General features: G+C 37.6%; 1 protein-coding gene across 1 annotated transcript; it reads right to left on the bottom strand.

The window, feature by feature from the left end:
- Positions 1-1,277: 1,277 nt before the first annotated feature.
- tspan12 (tetraspanin 12) lies at positions 1,278-21,127 on the bottom strand. The gene is made up of 8 exons (XM_079868617.1): positions 20,631-21,127; positions 19,652-19,783; positions 17,389-17,471; positions 15,450-15,585; positions 8,824-8,889; positions 7,388-7,495; positions 6,746-6,889; positions 1,278-2,871 (listed from the first exon to the last, which is right to left on the bottom strand). Exons 2-8 carry the CDS (start codon positions 19,715-19,717, stop codon positions 2,569-2,571), a joined length of 906 nt encoding a protein of 301 aa, XP_079724743.1. The 5' UTR covers positions 19,718-19,783; positions 20,631-21,127; the 3' UTR covers positions 1,278-2,568.
- Positions 21,128-23,495: the final 2,368 nt, after the last annotated feature.

The following is a 23,495-nucleotide window of genomic DNA, read 5'->3' as shown; positions in this document are numbered from 1 at the left end:
ATGTGCAACAGTGAAGTCCTAACTGGAAGCAAGTCAGTTTGTTTGGTGGGTAACGCTAACTTCCTAATGCTATTTTATAGAATGTCTAAAATTAGCCAAGATTAATGCTTCACTCAAGTACACCTGTGAAACTCGTACTTCAGAGTCGGGCGTTTGTTATTACATGTCACACATTCAAGTCGTAAACATAACACAAAATTAGCCTAAACAAAGCAAAATTATTATATTGTGAATAATAAACCTAACTCACTGTGTTGAGAAATATTCATTTCTGTCACTTTATACATGGTAAAGTGAAGCAGACACAGCAACAGCAAATGGCAACGATCCAATCAATTCCAAATGTTTCTGTTTCATGCCGACTTGAACACCATTTGCTACAATTTTGATCTCAGATTATATTTGTATTATATATCAGTGTTTCCACCATGTTTCAAATTGACACGCCTCTGACAAAGTCATAACATGCATCATTGAGAATTCAGTTTCCCACTCGAAAATATGAATTCACTCATTCATTCATGTGCTCGGAACTTGTAAGTACGATATTTAGGACTCCACTTGAAGGGCACATTAGCATGCTACTGTTTGAAATGTTTAGTGTTGTATAGCCTATATTCTGTTTTAAAAAATGAGTAGGAAGGATATAGTGTGGAATACAGAAATTCTAGTGTCATTTCCGTGTGTCTACTTCCTCACTCTTTCTGTATCCTCTCCATTGAGATGTTTTATTCATTGCTTTACATCTGTTAAAATTCATGAAGCAGGCCAGGGCTAAATCCCTGCGCTTCTCCTCAGAAAAAGGATGTCTTCTATCAAGTTCAGAGAGGGGCCAAAAATTCCACCTGTGTTTCCACCCAGTAGCACTTAAGCGTGACACCCCTGGAATGCTCAAACTTAATCGCTCTGCAGAAAATAAGCCTGATTCACCGGAAGTAACTGTGTGGTAAGAAACCAGGCTTTACTGCATGCTTCAAATGTTTAAAATGAAGCGTTATGGTTGTTACTAGGCATGAAATTGGTGAATCCTGTGTCAGATACATGTTGAAATATGCTGGACCTTGTGGTGTTATGACAAAAGTTTGGCCACTCATATGAAATTTGAGACCTTTAAAATGTTACAGTTTAGCCCAATATAATGGGTATTTGAAAGCGTTATAAAACATGAAATCATAATTGACTGATTTTACATTATATTGTAAGTGAATTATCAGTAGACATTATTTTTAAATGTATTATTTTAAATGTTTATAAATGTAAATATTTGTCAATTTTTTGTGGTTACTTAAACATTTAATAATTACTGTTTAGCCTCCCTAAAATGTTATTGTGATATTCTTTGAAAGGGTTTAAGGCCATCCGTAAATCGCTCATTTGACTCACTCATAATAAATAATGGATGTGGTGAACAAACACACTGGCTTCAAATAACATAATGTCTTCTGTTTAATGCACTGTGATTCACATGCAAGTTTCATAAGAGGTTTCTCGAACCTTCAACAAAGTTTAGCCCTCTTATAACCTATGCTGTGTGCAGACTATTTCTGCATAGAAAATGAATACTACTTTTAAGATCTAAAACACTCTTTAGTGCACCAGTCCATGTGAATCATATCACGGCGCTGTTAAATTAAGACATGAAAATCCGCACACATGTATCCTAGTATCTTCACGATGAAAAACGTTTTCATTCCATCTGAAAAATCTCATTAAGACTCGAGCTTCTGTCCACGTGTGTGTGCCTGTGTGCACGTGTTGAGTGTGAGAGAGTGGAAAACAGTGACCTAGCTGTGTTTTTTTCAGTCCTTTATGACTTTTGCTTATCAAATTTCATAATGTGAGCCGGGTGAGATCTTGTGTAAAAGCCAAGGCAGGCAGTTATTGTTTTGTCTTTTCCTTTAAATAAATTGAAATGCTCAAAGACAAATGTTAAATAGTACCACACACAAACCTTTGCGCTAGTAAAGAAAAATAAAGTTGGTGTCTGAATGTCATAGCTTGAATGAAAGAAGGAATTTGCGAATTTTTCTGAACAAACTTGAGGTAAATTGTGATCATAATGTGAAGAGAATGCTACATTTTGACTAACAAGATTGCAGATTCTCTTGAAAAATCTCTTACGATTCCTGATTCTTGTCTAAATAGTGGCTAAAATCGTAAAGTGTGCACCCGTTTTAGTGGTCTGCAACTAGGTCAGTGTAAGTGGTAATGGCCCGTTCCATTGAGAGGAAGGAAGATTTATGCGAAAACGGTTCATTCCAGAAACCTCCCTCTGGAGAATTCAAGTCCGCAGAGACAGAGGCAATGGCTTTATTTTGGAAGAACCCAGTAAATCCTCTTCTTCCTTCCATGTAATGACCACAAAAGCCACTTTATCCACAGGTATGTAAAGTTTTCTATAAAACCGCTCACACCATCTAAATCTTGTCATCCAGGCTCCCACATAAGGTCCATTTTCTGGTCCAGTTCACTGCTGTCCGATCCGTTTAGTGTCAGTAGAGGGCAAGAACATCATCTTTAGTGTCTCCACAGTGTTGAAGCAGCTGATGGGTCTCCATCAAGTCTCTGCTAGGAAAGCTGCTCCATCTCAAACTGTGTGTGTCCGTTAGCAGGTGCATTGGCCCAGGCCTCAGGCGCTCGTGGGTGTGAGTGGCTGGGCTTCAGGGGGTCTTCTGCGGGGCTGTGGGTGTGGATTAAAGAATCCGGGGACGCTGGGTCAGGTGGTTTGTGGTCGTAATACAGAGCCCATAGTAGTGTCACAGTCAACGTCATGGCTAAGATTTGGGCCACTCCGATCGACACGCCCAAGAACCTCAACACCTGCAACTGCTTGGTGCCCCGGATAAAACTGTAGATCTTGGGACCACAACCCTGTTGAAAACAAATGTAGTTTGGTTATGTCAACATAAAATCAAAATGTACTATATATATGCGTTAACACGAGACTCTTATCGCGCGATAAAAAAAATATCGCCGTTAATCTATTCTCCAAGTTGGGTTGGGAGCTGGCTCAAGCTACACAAGCTATGATGACGCAATCTACCCGCGGCCGCTAGGAACACCCGGCTGCAACGCATCATATTCGTCGTCATCTTAAGTAAACACGGCTGAAAGTGAAAGCTGGTGTAAAAGATCGGTGCAACATCCATTATTTGGACTTGGTTTGTATTTAAGACGTCCGACGTAGACTGTGTGGTGTAACAGTTCGGTAAATTAACACACGACTAATCCGTTCTACCACCTCAAATTCAAAACGAAACATATCACTGAATACCAGGGCGCGCGTATTATTCCCAATATATCTTAGTGAGTGGTGTAGCACATAATCTCTTTTTATTAAAAGCGTCCGATTTTAAGAATCGTTGTTGTGTTTCTTTTTAACTGAAAAGACATCAGTTAGACAATATTCTAATTTTAAATTTGGGGTTTCATAAGCTCCAAGCCATAATAAACATTAGACCTACTTAAGTATCTGCAGCTAGTGTACTTAAATTTTATTTATCTGCAAAATTATGTTGTATACTTACAGTTTTGCACAATATATGTTCTCAAAACTACATACACCCTTTCAAAAAACAAACAAAAAACATTTAGCAGTTGTTTTGCAGGGTCTGTGTAACCTGTTCTGAAATGGTTTTATTATAATATATATCGTTATCGCAAGAGGCTGCAATGTATATCACAATATGGATTTTAGGCCATATCGCCCATCCCTAATTGATAGCCTATAGTAGTTGATAATAACATGGGCCTACCTAATGTTGCCTACGGACGGTAGGTGCTGATTAGAACAGCTTTCTCAAGCAGTTTGTGATGCATTTTGGAAACAGGAGATGAGCCCCTGGTCTAATGCGCCACCTGGCTTGAGAAACCCGTTCTCGAAGACTTACTTTTATAGTCATTATTTGGGTAGCACACATATTCTGAATGCCTTCGGCAGAATTCAAATGAGCCATTTTAATCTCGATTAATCTAGATTAATTTCAAAATTAATCTAGATTAATCTAGATTAAAAAAAATAATCTATGCCCACCTCTAATATATATATATATATATATATATATATATATATATATATATATATATATATATATGTGTGACTACTAATTTTCTTAATGCATGTTTCTGGGTTGGAATATTCAAACAAACTAAAGGTTGGAAAATTGGGTGTCATTGACTTTAATCTGTAATTGGTGGAAGATTGATCAACTTTTTAGTAACAACAGTTTTTAACAATCAACAGTTTTTTAGTTTTTATGTATTTTATTTTATTTTTTTCTAATTTTTATTTATTTTTTATTCTATTTTATTTTACTTATTCTTTAATTAGCTTCCTATCTTGGCCAAAATATTTTGGCCTATACATTTTTAATAATTTCGTTCCTGGTTTAATGCAGCTCTAATAACATAATTCCAAAGAAAATTTTGAAAATACTTTATTTGTTCCCTGATATCAGCTAATTCCTACTTTACCAATAGCCAAGTGGCTATTAGCAATTATTTTAGCTACTTTATTAGTCTAGCTACCTTATGACATGTATGCCCACTTTTCACAATTCAAACAATTCCTTATGGATAAAATCAAGTTTCCATTTACATTTTTCTCTCATTGCACTTCCTGTTTCAATATTCAGAATTCCAAAAGTTCTAATTATTTATGTCAGGCCAGTCAAAAAAACAATGTGGAAAAAAAGTCTTCTAATAGATCACTGCTGTCTCTTCACATTAACTGGGATGTGAGAAAGTAACAGTTCTGCTTTAACAGTTTGTTTTCATGTAAATCTACCCTACAACAGCTGCCACACTAATATGTGAGCAATGCGACCCGTTCATCCGCTCGCGTGTGTGCCTGCGTGTTTTTGGGTATTTCCTATGTTGGAGTGTGGAAGAGCAGGTAAACTATTTCCTGTTAGTGAGGGATTTATACTGTGGAGTAATTCCTGTATAATGTCATCCACTCAGAAAGAGAGACAGGAAGTGTGTGAGAATCAGACTCGCTCCACACCCTCAGTCCTTCACTCCTAACTCTCCCCATAGTGATCAATGTTCCCGTCTTATTCAACAAAGCCCTGCTTTCACTCTTCTGCTGTGGGACCTGTCTGAAAGGCTGGGCTCTGCTGGCTGTTTTACCACAAACACACTGTGTTTATAATGTCCGTCGTTCGGTCTATAATTCTATTGTTTTATCTTTTGCTCTGTCTATCTCTCTATCTGTCGTTCTGCCTGTCTATCTATCTATCTATCTATCTATCTATCTATCTATCTATCTATCTATCTATCTATCTATCTATCTATCTATCTATCTATCTATCTATCTATATATCTATCTGTCTAACATTCTATTGTTTTATCTTTTGCTCTGTCTATCTCTCTATCTGTCGTTCTACCTGTCTATCTATCTATCTCTCTATCTGTCGTTCTACCTGTCTATCTATTTATCTGTCTGTCTATCTGTCTAACATTCTATTGTTTTATCTTTTGCTCTGTCTATCTCTCTATCTGTCGTTCTACCTGTCTATCTATCTATCTATCTATCTATCTATCTATCTATCTATCTATCTATCTATCTATCTGTCTATCTATCTATCTGTCTAACATTCTATTGTTTTATCTTTTGCTCTATATATCTGTCTGTCGTTCTTTCTATCATTCTATTGTTTTATCTTTTACTCTATCTATCTATCTATCTATCTATCTATCTATCTATCTATCTATCTATCTATCTATCTATCTATCTATCTGTCTGTCTGTCTGTATGTCTGTCTAACATTCTATTGTTTTATCTTTTGCTCTATATATCTGTCTGTCTGTCTATCTGTCCGACCGTCCGTCATTCTGTCTATCATTCTATTGTTTTATCTTTTACTCTATCTATCTATCTATCTATCTGTCTGTCTGTCTGTCTGTCTGTCTGTCTGTCTATATCTATATATCTATCACTCTATCTATTGTTCTGTCTATCTATTGTTCTATCTATCTCTGTCTATAAGAATAAAAACACATTTTATCCTATAAACCTACAAACTTCGAAGATTTTTAAACATTTATCAAAACCTTCAAAGATTTAACAATAGTGTGTCAGACGTGTCACAGGCAGGGCATCTGAAGAGCAGGGTACTGGATGAGACACTGTGTTGTGTTTGTCCTCGACCGTGTGTTTTAGCACTCCACACACAGGTGTGTCTCTGAGCTACGTGACTGAATTTAATTGCACTGCTGGAGTCGCTCATAACACTCACTGGCAATACAGCTTGATTAAACCCACGCTCAGCAGGACAGTGAATCTCTCCGCTGTCTCGTCTCATTTACAAAGTCACGTTTTAATTAGGGCTGTCAATCAATTCACTTTTTTAATCAAATTAATCACATGCTATTCCACATATCAATATTTGCTAAGCCCCCAAATTAAAATGAAATTACACTATTGTGACAGATGAGTAAATCAATGAACAGACATCACAAAAAGTGGCTTTTAGAAGTCAATATTGCATTCTTTTTGTTTTCATATAATTGAACATAAGTCTAACACTGGTTCACCAGAATAATTTAGCAAAGTTATAAATCCAGGTTAGACATGGCAGTATTTTTTAATTGTTTGTCCATGTACAAATGCAGACGAACATCTTCAGCTGTTGCATCTTAACTTGACACGTGCCATGAGATGCCATTGGAGAACTTGTAAGAAGACCCCTCTTGTGAGTATGATTATTTCCAGATGTTGAATCAATATCAAAAATAAGCTCACCTCCTGGTAAAGGTCACTGAGGTCATGGTAGTGGGCGTTGCGGGCGCACCCTGGATATTGATTGGAGCAGCAGGAGTCAGGTGGCCACTCCATCTCTGTCATTTCCAGCCAGTCAGTGAAGTAGATCACTCCACAACACTTTAACTGTAAGGCAGGTATGAAAGTTAGCACACTGAAAGGAACTATTTTTGATGTATACATATATTGGCCTGTGTATTCCATGCATATAGGTTTTCATATTATTTTTTGCACATATTTTACATCATTGCTGCACCTCTCCTCCCTTACTTCCAGTCTCTATGAAGTCCTTCTCCCGCAACTTTCAACAAACTACTAACGCAACTCAACTAGGCCTTCTCCCCTTTTTTGTGTATGCCTTAGGCGAGAATTATTTAAATGAGAAGAAAAGGTAGTTCAGAAACAGTCCTTGCTGATATAGAGAATAACTCCCTAACTTTGCAAACCTTTTTCATGTTCAAACAGCAACATTACACACTAAAGTCTGATTGACTGCTTGGCTTCACTCAGCATTTTTGCTTTCAGTGACAACAATAAAATTACTTGACACCAACTTGTCACATTGTGTGTGGTTACGTAGGTGTTGGATGAGGTGTAATACTGGAGATGATTTTGACCTCTCACCTCAGTCTGTAAAGAGTTCCAGGCATGTGTGAGCCACTGGTAGCGCTGCAGTCCAAAATGAGGCATGCGTGACTTTAGACTTATCATATCAGACCTCTGTACCATAGGCTGAAGAAAGAGAGAAAGGGGGAGTTATGGAGAAATATTCATGAAGAAATCATTTCACAATTTTAAAAGCCCTTGTGATTTTGTAATCACATAAACATCACGTCCCTACACTGTTATTAATGATGTTTTCTAAATAACAAAAAACAGTGTGTTTTCCAGGCAGTTTAAAGGACCATCCAGACTCCCACACGTCCAATTTTAGGCTCTCTTGTGACAATTTTATTGGCTAGCTATGAAATACCCTATTCACAAGTGCATGCATCTGTTGTTTATATAGTAGTTGGCATTTTACAATTTAGTCCTCATGAGACATTTCTGTCTCATATGATGGGCATTTGATAAGTACCCACAATGCCCGGAGGTTAGGAGTGCCATCACTTATTTTGGGCAGCCGAACTTGCTAAAGCAGGATGGATTGAAGTCAACATGAAATCACAATCGACTATTTAAAAAAAAAAAAAGATTTCTATTATGTTGAGTTTTTATTTTACCAGTATTAAAAATACTGTTAGGTGCATAAACCTGCATAGAAATATAAAGTTGAAGGATGAATGGCTGGATGGGATGGCCACTTTTCTCAGTCCAAATTAAGTCTCATTCTACAGTTTTTTTCTCAATAACCAGTTTCACTCTTAAATAAGTCACATTTTGGAAATAAAATGGGTCGCGAATGCCATTTCATGTTGACTTTAAGCTGAAGAAAGTTGATACAACTGATAACATGTAACCAGGCCAGGTGCAGCAGAATAAACAGACTCATTGCGCTTACGCTCACAGGGGTCACATTAGGCCACAACAGCACAATAGGACCATCAAACCCAGCAAAGGTTTTGGGGTTTGTGATAAGGGCGTATCTTGAAGCAGAAGCTGTGTATGTCTGAGTGAGAGAAGCTAGATTAAAGCCAGGTGTGTGTGATATCTTCCCCTGGAGGTGCGCCTTATCTCTCGTATCCCTGGGCTAACAGAAGCAGATGCTACCTGCAATCCCTTTTCCCCTTGCTGATCAAATCTTTTAGTCTGCACAGATCCAGGACAGGTTTCTGTAAAGCCTGATGCTAATCTGGCTTTAAGAGCCAACTAGAGCATTTACATAGGTGACTCCATCCTCAACCCGCACACGAAAACACTCTGCTTATTAACTCCCCAAAAGGAAGTCTGCTTGAGTCGGGCTTTTGAAGTCATAATAGTTAAGATTAGACCGTAAGCAGGCGGTTCAGAAATCGGATCCTCATTCCATTTTCTCCTGGGAACGGCCATGTGGCGGCCGTGTTGTTGACGTGAGAGAGGGAAGAGAGTAGGCATTTCTGTTTATTCATAGCACCACACACCTCGTCATACGTCCACACTCCACTGGCCAGCTCCACGCAGAATATCACCATCAGACTGCCAAAATACTGGGAATGCACACACATATAAAAAAAGAAAAGGTTTGGTTAAAAATATCTTCTGAAACAATAGGGCAGAAGGAAGGTATTGATGATCAGACATGAGAGCAAAGAGTGTGTGCTTGTTCATGTATGTTCGGATCTGGATTCTGCAGGTCTGTTTTGTCTCTCAGGTCTTCTCTCAGGAGTTTCGAGCAATTGTGACAGGCTGTGTTCAGAATAGCATAGTAGTCATGCTATTTTTTGCAGTATGCAGGATGTATACTGTGCAATATATGCAATTGTAACAGAGCATACTGTATCCCATTATACAATCCACCCAATTGCAAATAAATGTATAATGTTATATATGCATATACACTTTTTTTTTCAAAGTTGATAATTGGATGTCACTTGAAGACATGAAACATAACGAGAATATGAATATGAAACATAACAAGAACATAGTGATAACAATGTAGCATAATACTAGTTAAATTGTTTATTTATTAATGTCTCCAATATTGAAAAAGTAGTATGCAGTATGCTCAATATGCTTGGGTGGATGAAACAAAAGAGAATCTTTCAAAGTTCCAAAGTTTTGCATTCGCACATGAACAGATTTTGTATTTAGGGCAAACTAACACATCCATCTCATCTCCTCCCTTCCTGGAGACAAAGACACTCTGTCTTTCTCAAAATCTCTTTAACGTACATAGTTCCCCTCGGTTGAACACACACTTTGAGAGAGATAATCAAGATGAATGACAGTGTTAGGAGCCGCATTCGGAGCAGACCCTGTCTGACAGCTTGTTTATTTGGGAGAATCTAAATATTTGTGGCTATTCTACGCTTGTGTTAGCATTTCAGCTAGTTTGTCAGACGCTTACCACAAAAAAAAAAAGATAACCGTTTCTCTACACACCCTTCCCTGCTAATATCTGCCCTTCAAATATGTCCAGTGTGAACTTGTAACCCCTGGAAGTTCCCAACAAGCTGGCTCATCTGCAAACACACACACATTTTTCTCAGGGTAAGAGAGGTTACATTCTCTCAGCGACCTCTCGGTTTATTGATTTGTTGAGAGTTTTACTCTTCCTCTTTCACACTCACACATTTTTTGGCAAATACTGTTACAGAAAACAGGACACTGTGAAATGGATGGATTTCCTTTTGACCGGAACGATTAACACCCCCTTTTTTACTTAGTCATGCAAACAGAACGAGAATTAGATGCATCTAGAGTCTAGTATTAAGTCGTATCAGATTTGTTTTGACAGATGGCTGCTGTTAATGTCATTAAACTGGTGCTTTTGGGTGTACTTACAGTTAGAGATTTGAACAAACAATGCTATGGACACGATGGACGCCTCAAATTGTGTGTCTTATTGAGGAAAGATGTGCTATTAGTTTTTTTAAAGTGATTAGGGATGCATAGTGCACCATATTTGTTATTGGCCAAAGTTAGAGAGATGTTTTTAATTAATTTTCCATATTGGCTGATATTAGGTATTTAATTAAAGATTACTCATTAGCTGGACGCCTGGACCAACCTGAAATATATACATTTTTATAATATAAGCAACATTTAGAGTGTCCATGTCAGATTTTTTTCATTTGAAATATGAAATGTGAGTTTGAAAAGCAGTTTTTGATATTTAAGTATATAGCAGTTGGTCTTATATTACCAAAATATGTTAAAATTCTATATTTTTTTAAATCTTTAAAGCTGCAGTCTGTAACTTTTGGCGCTCTTGCGGTTAATAAACAGAACTGCATGCGTCTTGCGGAAAAACATTGTAGCCGGAGCTACTTCTCTTTGTTTATGTCTATGACAAGTCACACAGGTATGGGCTACTCCTCAGTGGTGGCGACCTTACCGGTCTAAAATAGTCTGAATATAAAATATATAAACACTTATTGTAGGTGTACCATAGTGATTCAGGATAAGACAAAAACACGGTTTGGAAAATGGATTCATGATGTACTTGCTCATTATATATATTTTGTAAAATTTGAACAAAAACAAAGTTACGGACTGCTGCTTTAAAACCAATAGTAATGTAATAACACTTAAATTTGATTATACCATGGTCTGTCTGAATAGTCAATTCTGATTGGCTGGACTATAAGCATTCATTTCATGTGCCGAACGTTAGAGAGTCTCTCGGTAACCTGCTTAAAAGTCAGATCTTTTTGATTTTCCTGGCAAAAACGACCTGAGTTCATCACATAAAAATCAGTCAACAGGCTTTCAGGAAGTCGAGGAAGTTTCGTAACAAGCTGTTCACACATTGACAATTAAAAAGCAATTAATTCATGAAAATTCTTTGAAAATTGAAATCTATTCCACCGTTCAAGATGAACTCCTATCTGCTCTCCTGATCTCTCGATTGCCTCCTCCTCTTCTTTGCTCTGACAGGACAAAGAGTGTGTGAGAGTGTTCGAGTTAATGTGCATGTGTGTGTCCGGCCAGGTCGCAGCACTCAGTGAGAGGCCGGCTGGTGAATAGAGCGACCACGTAACCCAAGTGCCTCTCCTCTCTTCATGTCTTCCCGCTCTCCTCCTGGATTGGTTTACCTATTGTATCTAAGCCAGATAATATTGTTTGTCGCTGAGCCTCTGGGTAACACAAGCTCACTGGGGCAGAGAGGAGAGGAGAAAGGCTCCTCAGGAGATGAATGGAGACCCAGAGAGAGGAGGAGGAGGGGGAGAGATGGGCAAAGGAGTCCCAGAAAACAGGTCCTCAGTCTGGGTCAGCAGACGGGACCCCACCCTCTCGCCCGCCGCACACCTGGGACTGAGAGCCACAAAACAGCCCTCTGCTTACTCTCTCCTCCCCCTTCATGCTGGGATTTTTTCAATTCATCATCATAAAATAGATTTGCTGACCTTCTAAATGCTACACAATGACAGCCTTTCAAAGGGGCCATTGCATAGAAAACAGAATTATCCTTGCTCTTTTGAAATAAAACAGTCCAACATGTTCATAGACGCTGGAAAATGGTAGCTTAGAAATCACAGACATGAACGTTTCTTATTAACGTTAACATAACATTAACGTTTCTTAAAATTGTTCTATTTTTGTTATTTGATTCCAATGTTTTCAGTACGTCATATTTTGGTTTAGATTAGATTTAAAAATATTTTCTAAATTAAAAATAAATTTAACTTCAGCTCTAATTTCACTGCATGAGCAGTAAGCATCTTGAACATTGTCAAAATGTATTTTTTCATGTATATTTAATATATAATATATATATATATATTATATATATTATTATATATAATTACATATGTAAATATTAATATATTAATAAAAAATATTAATATTAAAATGCACAAAAACATTAAACAATTAAATTACATAAATGTTACTTTCACTGAAGGGAAAAGGAACAGTTTGGATCCTTTGTTAAATATCTTTCTTTGCGTTTCGACATCAAATGGGTTTGGAACAACATAAAGTATTTTCATTTTTGGGTGGACTGTTTCTTTAAAGTAGAAAAAGCAGCCTAAGGGTCAGATAGAGGGTGGATTTTCCTTCCTCCTCAAATCATTTATATTATATGTGCTAACAGCCTGTCAAGATCTTGCCATTTCAGAAGTCACAATGTCACAAACACATCTGTCTAAAAAACACAAAAATCTCTCACAATGAATATAACTATGTGGCCTGTATTTGGCCCTCCTTGACAGTCTATCTTGCTGAGTGAAGTGCAGCGCTCATACATTACTCCTGTCTAACTCTTTGTCTCAGTCGCAAGAGCTTTACGACCTCCATAACCTATAGAGCGAGTTTCTACAAGTGTCTGAGGAGGTTATTATCATCTGAAACACACATTCTGATGATACGGATAACTAGACGCACACTGCACCATGACATCTAATATAAGAAAGATATTGCCTTGTATTATCCCAGTGTAGTTATGAGGTGAGAATATGGTAAGAAGTGACTTCCTGTGGCTATAATGTGTCATGCTAGATTTGAACACAGATATCTGTAGAATAGAGTCAAAAACAACATGAAACTCCATTCACAATGCTTATAACTTCTATAATAAGACATATTTCCAAGTGAAAAAACATATTGGTTTGGATTTACAGTAAGGGCATTCATCAGCATTTGATAAGATGTTATGCTGTGATATTATTAGTTAAAGGGGTGATGAACTGAGAAATCAAAGTTTCCTTGAGCTTTTGACATATAAGAGATCATCATACTATAATAATATCCTGTAAGTTTCAGAACTGAAAACTACCTTGTTAGTCCAATAAAAGCTTTTATAGACATCAGGCTCAGCAAACGACTCGTTTTTCAAAGTGGGGAACAATGACGTCAAAGAGGATAAAACACCGCCTCCACAAAAGAAGATCAACGCCTACTTCAACACGGCCTGTTTAGCCCCGCCCACCGATTCGCCCAAACATGCTAAATAACATAGGACGACATGATAAATGCTAAACCGGATCGAGCTACTTACAAGCAATAAACATGCTGTTTACTAAATATTGTGCGTGCCTGTTTGTGGAAGAAGACAGTCTGCATAAGCTTCCTTCGGATTCCAGCATGGTTAAACTTTATTAAATCAGTCAATCACAATTTCTTGACACGGATCTGCCAGCAACATGTAAGTAACCATGTGTATTCTAATGCCTGATCTGCGATCAGTGATTTCGGTGTAATTATTCAAGTTCAGATATTTCTCTTAAAATCGTTCAATACTGTTTATGCATCAGTGACTAAACGATCAACTTCACATAATTTCTCGTAGTATTATGAAAATAATCTTTTTTTAAACTGTTATTAAATTATATAGCCTACAGAAAGCGATCAAAGAACGATCCCTTTCGCCCAAGCTGTCAATCAAACAGCACAGCGCGAGCCGCGAGAGCTTATCTGGACACTTACCAAACTCGTGATGAAATAATGACACTGTTACACTACACCATGAAGCTCTTACTGTGTACTCACATCGTGTTTGCATTGTGATTTGGTGTAAGCATTTGTGAGAGTGCAAAAATTGCGTTGCAATGATAAGATCTTTATTCACGCGATCAACAGACTGTCTGTCATCTGCTCAGTGCTCATCATGCTGCAACCTTTCATGTGATGGAATAGATTTAAATATAATGCTTTAAACGATACTTTTCACGATTTGTTAATCTCGATAGCTGTATTAGTAAAAACGTAGTACAAGTTTTCGAGAGAGTTCCTGTAATACTAGCTATTTCATTGCAAGCATGTCAGCCAATCACAGCAGTGGGCGTTTGCACTGCAGTCTCACAGCAGACACGCCCCTTAAAACGGAGCGTTCAAATCTGAGGCAGAAATCAGGCTTGGAAAAATGGCTTTTATTTATAAATTATGACAATTTTTTATGTAAAAATCATACTAACATTATAAGGGCACCCCAGGCAACATTATAAAATAATAAAACAATCCAGTTCATGACCCCTTTAACATGACTTTTTCTGCCTGCGAGAATTTTTCTACATCATGAAAGATCATGGCAAATATGGTCAATTGTAAACATACTGACGCAATTTTTTTTTGCTTATTCTCATCCTCAATGCATGTTGATCATCTTATTGTGCATGAATAATCATTGCCTGTTATTCCAAAAAAGTTAAGTCTTCGTAAAAATTTACTAAACATATTAATGTTTATACTTTATCAATAAAATGTTAAATTATTTAAAAAAGCAGATTAACTTGAATTTCAATGTCACGGCATGATCAGTGAGCAGCTTAGATATTACATATCTCTTTCAGGTTAAATAGTCTTTCATCAAAAAACAAAAACTTGCTTGAACCATCCCACAATTTCTTCTCGTCAAACACCCTCGCTGCATACGAAATCGCATACTGTATAATAGGTACTACATTTGTTTTGAAACTAAATTCGTGAATGTTAAAAAAGTATGTTTAAAGGACTACATCCGCCATATTGCCACTGTCATGTGACCTTCGGCATCAGTTGCGTCTCTTCACTTGTTTGGTTACATGTCGTTTTCGCCAAAATAACTTGCGAGATGTATGATATTCCATCATGTAAGCAAAGTAAACAGTGATTACAAGGTGTTTGGTCATTTCATTTCTTTATCTAATTGATGACTAGTCTATGGTTAGACGTCTATTAAATTTTCACTGACAGCCCAAATTTGACCTTGTTTTAGCCTAGACGTCTGGACTGTGTTTGGACGGCTATTAGACGTCTTTTATACACAAAATTGCTTGGTGGGATTACTCGGCTCACATACTCTTGTTCGACTACTATATAAAATGGAAGTAGGCAGATGGAAATACATCACATTACAGACGTAAAATGGGTTCAGGATGGCTTTGAGGATGCGATATCTCTCTCTACTCCCCTCTAGTGTGTGAAGTGAAGACACAGTGGTCTCTCCGGAGATGTGTGGATAAAGAAAGCAAGACTTGTTTGAATCTGGTTTGAGGGTGTTTGGGGTCAGCAACGTCAGTGCCAGCTAAACTTAAAATATTCTCGGTACACAAAACCACACACATTCCAAACCACACAATGCCCCTGCTGTGCTCGTCTTTTGTTTTCTTCTCTTCCCAGTACTTACCCAAGACAGTAGGAGCAGACTGCACTTGAGCGTGCCGCAGTAGCCCACCATGGCCACGATGATGAGAAAACAGCACACGGCGATGACGACAGGATGGACGACGGGGGAGTATGTGAGAACGGCTGCCTCCTCCAGTCTTGAGGAGAAGAGAGAGAGAGAGGAAGAGTCATTTCTTGGCAGGCTTTTTGTTTATTTATCCGTCCATCCTGCTCACTTGCCTCTTCCTTCTCTCATAGGGCAGCATATTTGAGTAATACACCAGTTGCAAATAAACAGTGATTATACTCTGTAGGAATGCAAACTCTTCCTGTCTCTTGCTGTCTCTACTTCTGTTTGGCTCTCTTTTGCACCAGTTTTCTGAGATGGAACAATGTTTTCACTAAGGAAGACATGGAAAAGCTACAGTTTAAAGGATTATTCTGGATTCTGAATACTTTAAGATCAGCTTTTGAGGCATAATGGTGTAATCGCAACAAACGAAATTCCACGTGTCCCTCCTTTTCTTTAAAAAAGCAAAAATCTGTTGTGCCAGTGAGACACTTACAATGGAATTGAGGCCAATTTGTAAACATTAAAATAGCATTTCAATAATATAGCCACAAGATGTAAACAAAATGCATGTAAACGTGATTTTAGGGGCTGTTTACATGACACAATTTTCAACTAAAAACAGTTTTTATGTGTTTTGGCCGTTCATTTACATGACAACGACGTTTTGTTTCTGAGAACGATACTGTTATCTCCGTGTAAACTATAAAAACGATATGACATAATGCGAATGTTCAGTCTATAGGCGCGTATAATTTCTTTACAAAGGGACATCGTCAACTACTGGCCTGGCATGCATAATACAGCCATTTTTAGACATTTTCGTGGATCCATGTGAACGGGGATCATTTTGACAATGTTGTTGTCTGTATATGGAAAAATGTGAAGTAAACACTTTCCATTTTTAGTACATTGTCAGGTAAACACACCCTTAATGTGAGAAAAAATGCTTACTAACCTTTTCTGTGTAAACTTGTATCCAATTTTACACTTTCACTATCATGACAACCCAAGACCCTGTAGAACCTAAAATACTAAAACAGCTGTTTTACTTTGAAGAGTTTTAAGTTATAACCGAAGAATTTGTGTTTTTATACATTTTAAAGCTTCACACCTTTTAAACCCTCCAAAAATTGGCCTATTGTTAGTGCCTCACCATAAGCTATTTTTGCTTTAATGAAAATTAACATAATTAACATTATGCTATTAGGGCTGTGTGCTATTGATTAAGTTTAACTTGTACTGAATATTTCCTGAGGTAAATATCTAACTAAAGATCACATACAAACACTCACATAAGTCTGAAACGTTCTATTCTTGTTGATATCCTATTATGTTTCATTCTGCAGAGATGAGATTTTTACAGTCATCATAGGAGGGCTGACTCAGCATGTTACTGCAACGCAACTCTGGTAAACCTATTTGTTGTGTACAATCAGGTTTTAACAGTTTTCTCTCTGTTGATTCCCATTCATGTCATGATGTGGCCCACAGAGGGCTCAGTAATTATAATACACATCTTGGTGATAAATTGCTTTTTGTCAACATTAATTACGAATTACTTGCCTCCAGGATAATATTGGTTCTTTTGGGATTTTTCATGCAGTTTTCCTTTAATGCTTGAGATGATGTTGGGAAAAAAACTACAAAACATACACAAATGAATGGTTCTCAACCCAGGCCCTGTCTCCACTGGCAACTTAATGCATTTATCTGATTTTTTCTCCAGAACTGCACACCTCATTCATGCTTGTAATTACTTCATAAGCTCGAGGCAATTTGATCCAGACCGGCTGAAAAGTTGGAAAACAGTAAATTAGACCTTTACATGGACCGCTGCCCCGAATGAAAGGATTTTACGGCTCACACCTGTCCATCCGCTGCCTCTCACCTGGTGTCTGCGGTTAAGGTGAGCACATTGTTCAGGTGATCCCTGAGGCAGGCGGACACTCCCAGCACACACAGGGCCATAAGCTTGGAAAAATGAGAAGAAAACAGTACTTAAGCCACACTTAAACATGCATTTTTGAAGATATCATTTACAGTAGTGGTCAAAAGTGATGTCCAGCCTATATGAAAATTGACATCTTCACCCTTTATCCAAATATTATTAAAAAAGTGTTAACGGTTTTGTAAGCATATTGCGCAGTTGTGCTTTAAGTCAATTTTTTATTTGTGATAACGCAATGAAACATGCCAAATTGTGCAGATATATATTTTTTGGCTAGGCTGTCAAACAAAGAAATTATAAACGCATGCAAAAACAAGAGAGAAGCAACAAAATATGGAATTAATAACTGATTATGTTGTAGTCAGTGTATGCTTTTTCCTGTGAGCTGTTTGTTTTTCTTAGGTTTTTTTTTTTTTTTTTGTATAGAAAAAAACATGTAGCTGTAGTTTGTCTTTTTGGCCAATAAATTTGGCAGATAAATACCTTAACCAAGGTTAGTGTTTTGTTCTTCCCTCATATTAAAAAAAATATTTTTATGGTTTGATAAAACCAAATCACTTTTGGTATATTTATTTATTATACACTCAAGGATTATTAGGAACACCATACTAATACTGTGTTTGACCCCCTTTCGCCTTCAGAACTGCCTTAATTCTACGTGGCATTGATTCAACAAGGTGCTGAAAGCATTCTTTAGAAATGTTGGGCCATATTGATAGGATAGCATCTTGCAGTTGATGGAGATTTGTGGGATGCACATCCAGGGCACGAAGCTCCCGTTCCACCACATCCCAAAGATGCTCTATTGGGTTGAGATCTGGTGACTGTGGGGGCCATTTTAGTACAGTGAACTCATTGTCATGTTCAAGAAACCAATTTGAAATGATTCGAGCTTTGTGACATGGTGCATTATCCTGCTGGAAGTAGCCATCAGAGGATGGGTACATGGTGGTCATAAAGGGATGGACATGGTCAGAAACAATGCTCAGGTTTTCCAGTCTTCAACTGTCCAATTTTGGTGAGCTCGTGCAAATTGTAGCCTCTTTTTCCTATTTGTAGTGGAGATGAGTGGTACCTGGTGGGGTCTTCTGCTGTTGTAGACCATCCGCCTCAAGGTTGTGCGTGTTGTGGCTTCACAAATGCTTTGCTGCATACCTCGGTTGTAACGAGTGGTTATTTCAGTCAAAGTTGCTCTTCTATCAGCTTGAATCAGTCGGCCCATTCTCCTCTGACCTTTAGCATCAACAAGGCATTTTCGCCCACAGGACTGCCGCATACTGGATGTTTTTCCCTTTTCACACCATTCTTTGTAAACCCTAGAAATGGTTGTGCGTGAAAATCCCAGTAACTGAGCAGATTGTGAAATACACCAACAACCATGCCACGCTCAAAATTGCTTAAATCACCTTTCTTTCCCATTCTGACATTCAGTTTGGAGTTCAGGAGATTGTCTTGACCATGACCACACCCCTAAATGCATTGAAGCAACTGCCATGTGATTGGTTGATTAGATAATTGCATTAATGAGAAATTGAACAGGTGTTCCTAATAATCCTTTAGGTGAGTGTATATGTTTATTCTTTTATATATATATATATATATATATATATATATACACACACACACAAGAACATTTACATACAGAACATACAGTCACCTTTGGATCAGCTGGTAATCATAAAATTGGCTCAGAAAAGTGAAATTATAGTTCTGAGAGACAGTCTGGCACGCTTTTCTTACAGATGCCACTTGGTTTGATTATGCAATGCAGTAAAATTCATGCATTTCAGTTGTCTTTGGGGCCTCTGGATATTAAAACATGGATGTATGTTTGTGTCCATGGTTGGCTTGGAAACCTATTTAGGTACTCTGCTATGTTTGGCATGCAGCAATATTAGTGGCATGGGTTTAGTTTGCCCTACGCAGGCATTCTTGGTCTAAAAACACACCCTGGTGCTTATCGCATTTAATTCCCTAAAAATAGCGGCCACAGCAGAATGTGAGCTGTGTGCCATTCGAGCATAGCTGGGATTCAGGCTGTCCTCTACATAAAGATAACATAGGATGGGGAGGGAGGGAACACAGATTGCGCGTGTGTTGGCGAGAGAGTGGCTGTTGCGCGTCTTGGAGAGCGCACAGCAGCACCATGCCATGTAACGTGAGCGCTCGCTCGACCACCTGCTCCGACTTGGACTCGTCTTACCCAGAAGAGAAAGTTGAGCGCGTAGAGCAGACAGCGCAGACATTTCACCGAATCCTCCCGGGCCATTCTAAGCACACCAACTGCTCACCAAAAGACCTCATTTTAACTTCTGCCACCAAGGCACCATAACCGCTGAGGAGAAAACAACAATTAACAATCACATACAGCTTGCTTGAGATGTCAAGAAGAACATGAAGAACATATCGCTGCTGGAGAAACCATTCAAAGTTGGTTGCTGGTCTTTGTTGGTCTCATAGCCTGGGAAGGCTGGGCTCTTGGTTGGTTGTGAATGGGTTTTGGCCTCCTCATCACATTACAACCTGCTAAACTACCTAAATACCAGTTTGATCACACCGGGAAACCATCTCAAACCACCTAAGGCCATCTAACCACCCAAGGCCAGCTGACCAGGTGGGGAGACCATCTTAAACCACCAAAGAAAAGTTTCTTCCCCCAGGCAATCTACATCACAAACAGTTAAATGTTCTCCCCACTGTGCAATAATAACTAAATGCAATATCACTTATTTATTTGACAATATTTTACCTTTAATACTTGACAATTCCATAAAGACAATATTTTAATGGAATTTCTTATTCCATTCCCTGTTAATTCTACTCTATTCTATTTTTATATAGCACACCTGTACATACAAATTTGTCTATTTTGTATACGTATGTCTTTTCCACATATATCTTAATTTTTTTTTATTTTATCATCTGTGCACTGTTGTTGTCTCTGTTTACTGGAAGCTTATCCTGTCACCGAAACAAATTCCCTGTGTGTGCAAACATACTTGGCAATAAAACTTTTTCTGATTCTGAAGACCAGCTTGGTCAGGCTGGGAGACCATCATAGACCAGCTAAGTGCATCTTAAACCAGCTAAAACCATCTGAAGACCACTTTGGACAGGCTGGGGGACCAGTAAATCATCTTAGGCTATTTAAGGTGTTTTAAGGGAGGTTTTTGAAATCCTACCATGTCATAAGTCCTTGTGCGTGTTCAGTGCGCATCCAGAATGTCTTGATATAAGGTTGTAAATATCCGTGGGAGGTTTAAAAAGCAACATGTGATTTTAAAAAGACCAACAGGTTGCAACTTTCTTTACTTGAAGGGTGGTTAAATTAACCTGGATCACTCAGGACACTTTTCTACACCAAAAAAAAAAAAAAAAAAAAAAAGAAGAAGAAAAAGAAAGAAAAATAGTCTCCAAAAGAGAACAAGAAAAAGAAGTTTGGAAAGTACTGCACAGACAAGCCCTTTATATTTTGTCCAGCATGAAGTTGTAGGAAACTCCTCAAACTTAGTTGCGCCTGCAATGTAAAATCATATTGATATTCCTAACGGAGTTGCGCGCAACAGTCGGGCGTGTTCGCTGCGATCCCTTCACTGCTACTGTCATTCCAGGCGTTATGCTCCATTCAGGACCAGCTGTGTGCACCTCGCCTTTCCACAAGTGTTTAACTTCTGCATGTAAGAGACTTTCACTCCAAACGCGCTGAGTGTCATCCGGAGCAGCGGTGCCTCCGGGTCCTAAAGGCAAACTCTGGGTCATCCCGATTATGGCAAGCCAATTTAACATTTTATTTATTTAAATTTTTATTTATTTAAACAACTAATGTCTATGTTGATACTACATGGCACAATAAACTATGTAAATATCATAAGGTTGCGTAAAGGACCCATCATCTCGCGCCATCTGTTTCATGACAGAACTTGGTATTTTTACTAATACATAGTATAGCGCACTAGAATCTATTCTAGTGTTTATATGAAAATGACATTTAAAATAATTAATCCCTTATAGCTATGCCATTTCAAATAAAAAAATATTTTGTTCTTTGTGGTGATCAGAGTATAACTGAGAAGAAAACAAATCCCTGGATGTCTTTGTCTTATTGGATACACTTGTACATTACAAAGTAATTTAGGATCTTTACGTCGTATCTGACCGGTTAGGGTCAACCTCTGGGTCGGCTAATTTGTGGGTGCCTCATATTATTAGCCATTCTACCTGCTTAACCAGTTTCTGTGGTCATTACATGCTTCCCAATCGCATGCATCAACAGTGCTTGGCATGTATCCAGATCCCCGCCCCTGAGATATCGTATGCCCGGGTGAAGAGGTCACATCTGATGGGCGTATTATTGTCTTGAGAGAGACCCAATCTGCTGTTATCTGGGAATGTGTGTTGATTAGTTTTACTGTGCTGTAGCTGTCCTGGTAATTTATATTGGCTACAAGTATGTTACACAGGCAAAAATTAATTTACAAAAGCAGTAATAATTACAACAGTTTTTTAAGTTGTAATATGAGTCCATATTAATCACTCAGTCATGTCATGACTTTGAGCAAGGAAAAGACAGAAATTAAAGTGATTCCTTTAAGTGATTTTGCTTGCAAAAATAATAGACTTGCTCACTTGCATGCAATATTACTTCATATTATTACTCAACTCCCTCATTTAATTATCTTACATCAGAGCGGCCTGTTCTAACACTTATTTTAAATATTTCATTTTGGGTTTTTAAATATATTTATTGTTCAGCACTAAAAGACAAAAAATAAAATCAAAATCAAACCAAAAATATATTTTTTTTAGAAAACTGTTCAGAAAAATACATACTTAGGTTTGCTACAGTATGCATATGCAAAACCAGTATGCTATACGCAAAACCAATATTGCAATGATTTATTTTGAGCATCCTAACTGTTTACTGACTGATATTATTTGATATTCTTCTGTGCAAATATAGCACCAGGAAACTCGGATGAGAATACATATAAAAGGACAACTAGCTTTCAAACGGCCACAAATGGACGGAACAGTCATCAGAAAAGCCACATTTCCTGTTTATGTTCTCAGGCATATTTTTATTTGATCCAAATTGAGAGCTGAGGTGCAATGTCACTTTGCAGAACATTTCATGTCTACAGCTGTGAGGTAATTTTGTCTTGGAAATAAAATATTTTAATGGGATGTTTTATAAAAGCCTCTTTCACCACAACTGCACCAAATCATAACTGTCTACAGTAAACGTGGGGTCAAGCTGAGGTTTCTTCCTCTCAAGAGACAGCTGGGTAGTTACATTGTCTTCCACTGGCAAATTTCTAGCGGTATGTTTTACAAAAGCCTCTTACTCACAGACAGCATCAAAATTGCAACAGAGCAAACGTCTGAATTGTCATCCCACATTACAGTCAGTGCTGCCCTCCAAAGGCCAAAACGGCATAAAACCTGCTGTCTACTAAAATACTGTACAGCTTGTGTGTCTCTCACAGGGACGCCGCCAGAAATTTTTGGCCCTATGAAAAAATATGAGGTCGGGCCCCATACCTCACCCATTCCATTAATAAAATCGATCTCTGGGGCCTCTAAAAGTGTGTGGGCCCTTAGAATCGTCCTAACTTTAGTGGCGCCCCTAGTCTAGCCCCTAGTAAAATTTAAAGAAGCTAAGGGTAATTTTCATACTATTTTTCATTTTAAGTTTTTATTTTATTTAGTAGCTGAATAAAACAGACAATTTCAAAGACAAACTTCACAGATAAAAAAAAAAAAAAATCTAATTAAACTGAGCAGGAGAAAAATGTAATAGTCTATATATATATATATATATATATATATATATATATATATATACACAATTATGTTGTCATAAAATAGTTTTTTATAATTTTACATTTCCATTTATCATTATACACACATATTATGTATATATAATGTATATATATATATATATATATATATATATATATATATATATATAACATGATTATATGGTACAATATGGACAAAATGCAAATGTCCTGTTAAACAAAAATGTGTTATATTTATAGGTGTCT

This window comes from Squalius cephalus (assembly GCF_949319135.1).
Source record: "Squalius cephalus genome assembly, chromosome: 4".
Lineage (NCBI taxonomy): Eukaryota > Metazoa > Chordata > Actinopteri > Cypriniformes > Leuciscidae > Squalius > Squalius cephalus.
Note: the sequence above shows the minus strand (reverse complement) of the source record. Positions and strands in the feature narration are given on the sequence as shown.